At 46.9% G+C, this 8,932-nt stretch overlaps 1 protein-coding gene across 1 annotated transcript; it reads left to right on the top strand.

Annotated features, from left to right (window-relative positions):
- The first annotated feature begins 6,024 nt into the window (after positions 1-6,024).
- Positions 6,025-6,975, top strand: OR9S23B (olfactory receptor family 9 subfamily S member 23B). Its single transcript, NM_001390313.1, has one exon. It carries the CDS (start codon positions 6,025-6,027, stop codon positions 6,973-6,975), a length of 951 nt encoding a protein of 316 aa, NP_001377242.1.
- Positions 6,976-8,932: the final 1,957 nt, after the last annotated feature.

Below are 8,932 nucleotides of genomic sequence, written 5' to 3'. Positions count from 1 at the left end.
AGTGCCTGAAGAACTATGGACAGAGGTTTGTGACATTGTACAGGAGGCAAGGATCAAGACCATCTCCAAGAAAAAAAATGAAAAAAGCAAAAATGATTGTCTGAAGAGGCCTTACAAGTAGCTTTGACAAGAACAGAAGTGAAAGGAAAAGGAGAAAAGGAAAGATACGCTCTTTTGAATGCAGAGTTCCAAAGAATAGCAAGGAGAGATAAGAACAGCTTCCTCAGCTTTCTCTTGGCAAAACTCTATTAGCCTTTGCCTGCTTCATTTTGTACTCCATGGCCAAATTTGTCTGTTACTCCAGGTGTTTCCTGACTTCCTACTTTTGCATTCCAGTTTCCTATAACGAAAAGGACATCTTTTTGGGGTGTTAGTTCTAGAAGGTCTTGTAGGTCTTCATAGAACCGTTCAACTTCAGCTTCTTCAGCATTACTGGTTGGGGCATCGACTTGGATTACTGTGTTATTGAATGGTTTGCCTTGGAAATGAACAGAGATCATTCTGTCGTTTTTGAGATTGCATCCAAGTACTGCATTTCAGACTCTTTTGTTGACTACTACTAGAATGGCTACTCCATTTCTTCTAAGGGATTCTTGCCCACAGTAGTAGATATAATGGTCATCTGAGTTAAATTAACCATTCCAGTCCATTTTAGTTAACTGATTCCTAAAATGTCGACGTTCACTCTTGCCATCTCCTGTTTGACCACTTCCAATTTGCCCTGATACATGGACATAACATTCCAGGTTCCTATGCAATATTGCTCTTTACAGCATAGGACTTTACTTCCATCACCAGTCACATCCACAACTGGGTGTTGTTTTTGCTTTGGTTCCATCTCTTCATTCTTTCTGGATTTATTTCTCCACTCTTCTCCAGTAGCATTTTGGGCATCTACCAACCCGGGGAGTTCATCTTTCAGTGTCCTTTTCATACCATCCTTTTACCTTTTCATACTGTTCATGGGGTTCCCAAGGCAAGAATACTGAAGTGGTTTTCCATAAATGGCATAGATTTGATATACCCATCAATATGACCAAGGATGGGAGAAACAGAGACTCCTACACTGCTGGATGTGTTGCATTGCTAAAAAAGTTTTGTAAGAAAATTGGCCAGATGAGTAGAGAAAGGAGGACTTTTATATGCTGCAGTTGCTCACCAAGAACTCTGAACAGCCAGAATGATTTACAGCAAGAACAATTCATCCTCCTGTCCTCGTGGAAGTCATGAATGTAGACAGTCCAGACACACAGAGACTAGGTGAAGAAACTAGAACAGAAGAGATGGATCGGCATGGGTAACCTTTCTGCTGATGCTTAGTCAATACTGTGTCACTAGGGCACCTTATAGACTGCTTCAGTTCCACAGAACTTCATTAAAAGGGAAGGCCTCTAGCCTGAGTACTGAGTAATTGGTTGACAAAAACGAAGAAAGATGTAAGGAAGGGAACCTTCATAATGTAAGATTAATATGAAACTTAATGAGGTTGAGAAAAATGCATCTTTCTACTTAGGAATCCATTTCTTTTGTAGATATACACTTAGAGGGGGGAAATGTCTGTTACATAATATACATTATTGAAAAATTTAAAAAAAAGCAATATAAACGTTTCTCTAGAGAAGATTTCAGAAGTAATTAGAGTATGTTATCATGTTTAAACAATAGAAATAAGTGAACTAGAATAAGGAAGAATTAAGAAAGGTGATCAAGATCTCTGAAGAGTGCATTTTACATAGAGCTGGAGAGATGGCCCACCCCTGAGATAGGAGAGTAGAGGTTATTGCTGGTCATGCCAGGTAAAAGCAAACTCCCTCCCTGCCCTCCTGTGTCAGTCACCAGGGCCATTGTAACTAGTTAACCCAAAACTGGTGACTTATAGCAACAGGAATTTACTCTCTTGAGGTCTGGAGAAAGATGTCCAAAATCAATTTGTCAGCAGGGCCTGCTGCCCTTGAAAGCTCTAGACAAGCATTCTTCCTTGCCTCTTCCTGGAGGCTCCTGGCATCCTTGGCATTCATTCCCCTGTTCCTACATCATTCCAACCTCTGCTCAGTCTTTGCATGCCTTTCATCCGTGTGTCTTGTGTCTCTGTATCAGTCCTTCATCTTATAAGGACACCAGTCATTGGGTTTAGGGTCCGCCTAATCCAGCATGACCTCATCCTAACTCATTCATTTGGAAAGACCCTATATTAAAGTAAGATCACCTTGTGAATGTCTGGGTCGACACTTTTGCGGGAGACACTATTCACCTTTCTACAGTGATGTTCAGTGTGCTTCAAGGGAATTTATGTTCTGCAGTTGCTGAGTATAGCGCTCATCTATGCCAAGTGGGTCCATTAAATTAATATTTTGACTCAGTCTAACAAATGACTACAATTTTCCCTTGTTTCATTATTATTGAGAGGTATGTTAACACATCAACTATAATTTGAATGTATGCATTTCACTTTAATTCTATCAGCTTTTATATTTTAAATCTCTATTAATTGTACACAAATTTAAAATTTCACATTATCCAGTTGAAAGCTCACTTTATCCAGGATAAAACATTCTCATTATGAAATGTCACCACATGAACATTTAGTCCTGAAGTCTACTTTTTCAAATAATTATTGAGCCACCCAGTCTTATGTTTTTTTAAAAGAATGTTTACAATACAACTTTATCCAGCATATTTTCTGTTTTAATATTGAACATTTATCACATTTGTATATTTGTTTTCCTTTTCCAGCCAGGATTACCATTTTTTTAGTGGATATATTTAGTGCTTCCCAGGTGATGCTAGTGGTAAAAAAACCTCTCTTGCCAATGTAGGAGATAAAAAACGTGAGTTTGATCACTGGGTCTGGAAGATCCCCAGAGAACAAAATGGCAACCCACTCCAGTGTTCTTGACTGGAGAATCCCGTGGACAGAGGAGCCTGGTGGGCTACAGTCTATGGGGTTGCAAAGAGTTGGACACATCTGAAGCTACTGAGCACATTGAGTGTAGGGCTGCCTTGAAGAGAATGCAAATAGCCAAAACAGGACAATTTTAGCATGAAAAAGGATCATAATGGTAATAGGTGTCATAGAAAGGGCTGTGCTGTTGCCCTGGGTACAGATTCCCCACCTGTCACTTTTCCTCACAACCACAGATGAGGATGGAGCAGAGGAGGAGAAAGGGCTGTGGGCCAGGAGGTCCCACCTGCTGCCCAGGGACATCTTTCCAAGGACATCCACAGACTCCGTATAAGTTGTCTGAGTTTCTCTACTGTTAGCACCACCCACACTCAGGGCTCCCTAATGGACTTCAGTCTTCCTGCCTCCCCTGTACTGGACTGAGATGTATCAAAGGACGATTGGCCACAGGATTGCAGCTCGTGCGACCCAGGGGGTTGTGAGTCCTAGTGCACTCAGAAGCCCAGGTTTCACCTAATTGGCCATTCGAGGCCTCAAGTCCCAGATCTGCAAATAAAGAGCATCTTCCCAGAAGAGTGACCCTCAGGTACAGGAACCTGACATGTTGCCTAGATGACAGATAATGTGGAGAGTCAGGTGACTGAGTCCATCCCCTGCTCTGCTTCTATCAAGACCCAGCAGTTCCTACAGCCAGAGCCTGCTGCCCTCCTCTGTCCCCTCCTCCCTCTCACTTCTCTGCACAGGAGGCCAGAGGTGAACAACAGAGGGGGTTCTCAGTGCCACGTCATTATCATCAGCACAGACCTGGTGAGGAGTCCTGTCCTCCCCGGGAACACAGGGTCCTGGGTGAGCCATGCCCCTCCTGACATCACAGGAGCAGTGTGGTCATCACTCAGCAGGGCATGGTCAGCATCACTGACAGGTAAGTCCTGGGAGTCTGGATCCTGGACAACATTGTCCCCCACTCCCCACTGCCCTGGGCAGAGTCAGTTAGGGCAACGCATCTGAGCTTAATGAGAGTAGAAATAATCAGGGAATGTTGTATAAATGTAGGCTTTAATTAGTGCCTGAGACTCTGAATTTCAGAATAGCTCACAGTCCTGCTGTTTCTGTGGGACCTCAGACCACACCTGAGTTACTAGATTCACAATGAAAGGACCCAGGATGCAGTCACTAAAATTGAGTCTTGCAGACAACACTGATTCTTCTGCTTCATCTGGGAAAGTATTTCTCAGGATCAACTCAGAGGCAGATTTACTGAAGCCACCACCACAGCCCTACTAGGTCATTTCAACAAGCCAAAGGAATGTGAGTTTGTTTTTCGAAAATCAAACCACAACTTGGCTTTCAGGATGAAAACGTCAACCTCTCCTCATAAGCTTCCCCAGGCATCCTAAGGGTCACTGTTGTGATGACCCAAGTTTTCTGAGGTGGATGAATTGTCCTGGGAAACAGAACAGAAACAGGAAACTGGGAAGCCCAGGGGACAAAGAAACAAGACAGCCTGCCTGAGGATGGTGGATGAGAGAGCTGGTCACTCTGGTCAAAGTGGCTGCATTGTGTGCATGAGCAGGAGTGAGCAGAGACGGACAACAAGGGCATGGCCATCTGGGTAATGCACAGAGGGGGTCCATGTACGGGCTGGGTGACCAAGGTGTGTTGGGCAGACCCCAGCTCCACCCGTAACACCCATCTCAAAACCTGATTTGAGAGGAGCCATCCTGGGCATCCCTGGTCTGACTGTCCCCTCTGCTGTCATGTGAGGGTTGGAGTCAAATAGCCCAGGAAAGAAATGCTGGACAACCCACTCTTTGACTTGCACTTCTACTGGAAAGTCTTGCCTCTCATGGATCACCTTCTAAGAACTTCAGGCTGGGAGGGAACATGGGGGCCATTGCTCCTCAACAGGCACCACTCACCACCACCCTCTGCCTGCACACACGCACTTCTGGGGAACTCTCTCCCTCCAAAGGCAGCCAGCTCCATGATGTTGCAGATCTGACCTCTAAGAAGCATGGGATCTCTTTGAAATCAGCCTTCACCCTCTCACGAACCCTCCGTCCCCACCCTCCACCCCCAAGAGGCACTGTGGCTCTGTGCCCACCATTCTTCCCCACTCAACCGTTCCTCAACCATTCCTCTGGCCACCACACAGCAGGTCCCCATGTCCCATGTGAGTGTGGTGGTCAGCCCTGTGCAGTGCAGACAAGGGAGGTCTGGGCTGTGACGGGGACAGGAAGCAGCACCCAGCAGGAGACGCAGACATTGAGCAAATGTGACCGTGTTGGAGGCTCCCATGGCTCCAAGCAGTCACCTCACAGGGTGTTCCCAGGAGCCAGGGCGGGGAAGGCATGCCCATCTCCTGAGAGTGTCGCAGCCCCTGTCCTGCTGCTTCTCAGACCATGGAGGTGGTGTCCCCTCTCCATTTTTTCCAACATTGGGACATTGGCAGGAGGCTCCCTGAGGTCCTCAAGAATACACAGCGCTCTGCTGACACCATGACACTGTGGTCCAGGCTCCAGACAGTGGAGCTGAGATGGGGCTCAGGGGTTGCAGGAGAAGCAGACAGAAAACACACATTTGCCTCATGGGGGCTGGTTCCTGCTCTGTTCCCTGCCTGGAGATGGAGTCATCACCAACTCAAGAGCAGGTAGGTATGAGGCCCTCAGTTCGCATTTCTAAAATTAATGAATTAGTTACTGAGGCACAGATAACTTAAGGTAAAATACATGAGCAAGTGTGGAAATGGCACCATTAGGAGGCATTTCCTTGGGGGTGGAAAGCTTTTCTCTGAGAGGAGGGACAAGGGCCTGCAATGCTGCTCACACTGCAAGGTCTCACTGAAGCACCCAGGCCCTGCCCCAATAAATAGCAGCTCAGACTTTACCACAGAGGGAATGAATCTGCATGTTTGTGATTTAGTGAATTGGAGGAAATCTTTGCATTTCAGGTTAGTCTGAGTGCATCAGAAATGGGCAGCTGTGGTCTCTTAGTCAGTGGGCAGTGAGGCACTGAAGGCTCTCTGGTTTACAAGAGATATGACCTTGTGACCTTGACCTGCTCCCTCTTGCTGCCCCGGCCTGCTCTCTGCTGTCTACTCTGGGTATCATCAGCTCAGGGCCATGTCACCTCACAGAAATGGAAACCTCTCAGTGATGCCTCTGCAGGAGTTTGTGCTGGATGGATTTGAGGGTGGTCTGCAGACCCAGGCCCTGCTCTTTGCAGTGTTCCTGGCCCTGTACATGGTGGCCATCCTGGGGAACCTCATCATGATGGTGGTCATCACCCTGGATGCCCGTCTGCACTCCCCAATGTACTTCTTCCTCAAGAACCTCTCACTTGTGGACCTGTGTTACTCGTCTGTCATTGCACCTAAGGCCTTGGCTAACTTCCTGTCCTCCTCCAAGGTCATTACCTTTGAGGGATGTGCCACCCAGTTCTTCTTCTTCTCCCTGCTGGTCACCACTGAGGGATTCCTCTTGGCCGTGATGGCCTATGACCGCTTCATGGCCATCTGCAGCCCCCTGAGCTATCCCATCTCCATGTGCCCCTCGGCCTGTGCCCGCCTGGTGCTGGGCTGCTACTGCGGGGGCTGCCTCAACTCCATCCTGCAGGCCAGCTTCACATTCACTCTCCCGTTCTGCAGCTCCAACCACATCGACCACTTCTTCTGTGATGTGCCGCCTCTGCTCAAGCTTGCCTGTGCTGACACTACCATCAATGAGCTGGTCATGTTTGGCATTTGTGGCCTCATCATCGTGGGCACCACACTCGTGGTCCTCACCTCCTATGGCTACATCACAGTGACCATCCTGAGGATGCGCTCAGGAGGAGGGAGACACAAGCTCTTCTCCACTTGCGGCTCCCACATGACAGCCGTGTCCCTCTTTTATGGGACTGTCTTTGTCATGTATGCCCAGCCGGGAGCTGTGCAGTCCATGGAGCAGGGCAAGGTGGTCTCTGTCTTCTACACCCTGGTCATCCCGATGCTGAATCCCCTCATCTACAGTCTGAGAAACAAGGATGTGAAGGATGCCCTGTGGAGACTGGGGCAGAAACACACAGCCACGTGAAGGAGGGTGACCAGATGGGGACAATGTGTCCTGAGGAGAGGACAAGAGTGCTTTGGGGGAGGCACTGCGTTTGGTTTGACAAATTCATTCCTCATGACCCAATTCATTATTTCATTAAACATCTTATTCAACCTTTCAGGGAAGCACATCATGAAACACGTATACAGGTGTGAGATGCAAAGATGGATAAAGTATCTTTGCCACCAAAAGACTAATGGTCCACAGATAAGACCCTAAACTTGAAGTTTGGTAACACACAGTAGGCAGAGTCATGAACAAGGAGTCTTTGAAGCAGGATATGGGTCCCAATTCAAAATCTACCAGTGAAGGTACATGACTAAGAAATTGTGAGATCTCTCTCTCTACTTTAAGGCTGAATCTTTGTAAATCTGCATTCAGCAATCTCCCTGGACTTCCTAGCAGGGGCCTTGGGATGCTCAGCCTTGGCACCTCCTTAGAGATGGCATGGGGTCACCCAGAACTAACTAGAAGAATTAGGAAGACCATCTGCTGCTACTGCTGCTAAGTTGCTTCAGTCGTGTCTGACTCTGTGCAACCCCATAGACAGCAGCCCATCAGGCTCCACCATCCCTGGGATTCTCCAGGCAAGAACCCTGGAGTGGGTTGCCATTTCCTTCGATGCATGAAAATGAAAAGTGAAAATGAAGTCACTCAGTAGTGTCCGACCCTTAGTGACCCCATGGACTGCAGCCCACCAGGCTCCTCCGTCCATGGGATTTTCCAGGCAAGGGTACTGGAGTGGGGTGCCATTGCCTACTCCCCTCAATCCTGACGTGGGCTGTTCCTCCTCCTCCCCTTTCTGTTCACTGATGCCGCCACCCAACAGGGCAGCAGGGAGCACCTGTTCTCCTGCCTCAGACACTCCTAGTGCTCCCTGCCCTGGGTTTCTCCCCTCAGACAGCAGCTGGGAGCCCTAGGGATCCAACATTGATGCCTAACACCCAAAGTTCCACTGGCCCTTTGAGAAAGTTAACTTAGGCAGGTTGATAAGGAGCCCAAGCCTAAGTAAGACCCTTCAAGGAGGAGGTAAACATTCCTTCTTTTTCACATTCTTTTGCCTTAGACAAGTAGGTCTTGTAGGCAGCAGTATCTCTTGTTCAAAGGCATGCCTTTTTTTTTTTTTTTTTTTTTTTGAGCTTTGGATGTATGTTAAGGAAGACAGTCCAGGTGAAAACTTCCATAACCTTGAGCTCTGGGTTAACCTGTTCCTTCTGGCTAATATCATACTGATGTCATCCCAGGATGTATGTTCTGGGAAAGGGTCTGGACAAAATTCCCACAGCCTTGAGGTATATTTTATCTGTTCCCAGCAGCTAGTTGAGAAGTATACAAGGCCCTGCTTAAACTAGTGAGGTGGGTACTCTCCTGCCCCCTTCTGATGTGTACGCCCCCTTATGACGTCTTCTATATGACAGAGGATTTCTCCGTCACTTTCACTTTTAGCAAAATTTACACAAAACTCTGAGTGACTGAGACTGGCTTTGGTCCTGGAGTTAAATCTTTTCCTTCAGAGACCACGAATCCGGCAGCACCTCCTCCAGGGCATCTTCCCAGGGATCAAACCCAAGTCTCTTACATCTCCTGCATTAATAGGTGTGTTCTTTACCACAAATGCCACCTGTGAAGCCCATATAGTACTTTTCATCATGGCTGTACCATTTCATATCCCCACCAGCGGTGTGAAACAATTTCAGTTTCTTTACATCCTAGTCAACATATGTTTTTTCTCACAGTATCCCTCATCATGATTGTGAAGTGTTATGTCTTTCTTCTTTTCATTTTCCTAATGATTAGCGATTTTCAGCATTTTCTTATATGTTTGCTTGCAATTTATAAGTCATCTTTAGAGAAATCGTCAAGTAGTATGAACACTTTCAATTTGGTTATCGGTCTGTTTAATTGTAGAAATTATTTATATATTCTGAATATTATCCTC

The sequence above is a fragment of the Bos taurus genome, chromosome 3, assembly GCF_002263795.3.
Source record: "Bos taurus isolate L1 Dominette 01449 registration number 42190680 breed Hereford chromosome 3, ARS-UCD2.0, whole genome shotgun sequence".
In the NCBI taxonomy this organism is placed as follows: Eukaryota; Metazoa; Chordata; class Mammalia; order Artiodactyla; family Bovidae; genus Bos; species Bos taurus.
Note: the sequence above shows the minus strand (reverse complement) of the source record. Positions and strands in the feature narration are given on the sequence as shown.

What these genes read in the sequence shown, in the direction of transcription:
- OR9S23B (NM_001390313.1), top strand. Translation starts at nt 6,025, where the DNA reads ATGTCACCTCACAGAAATGGAAACCTCTCAGTGATGCCTCTGCAGGAG.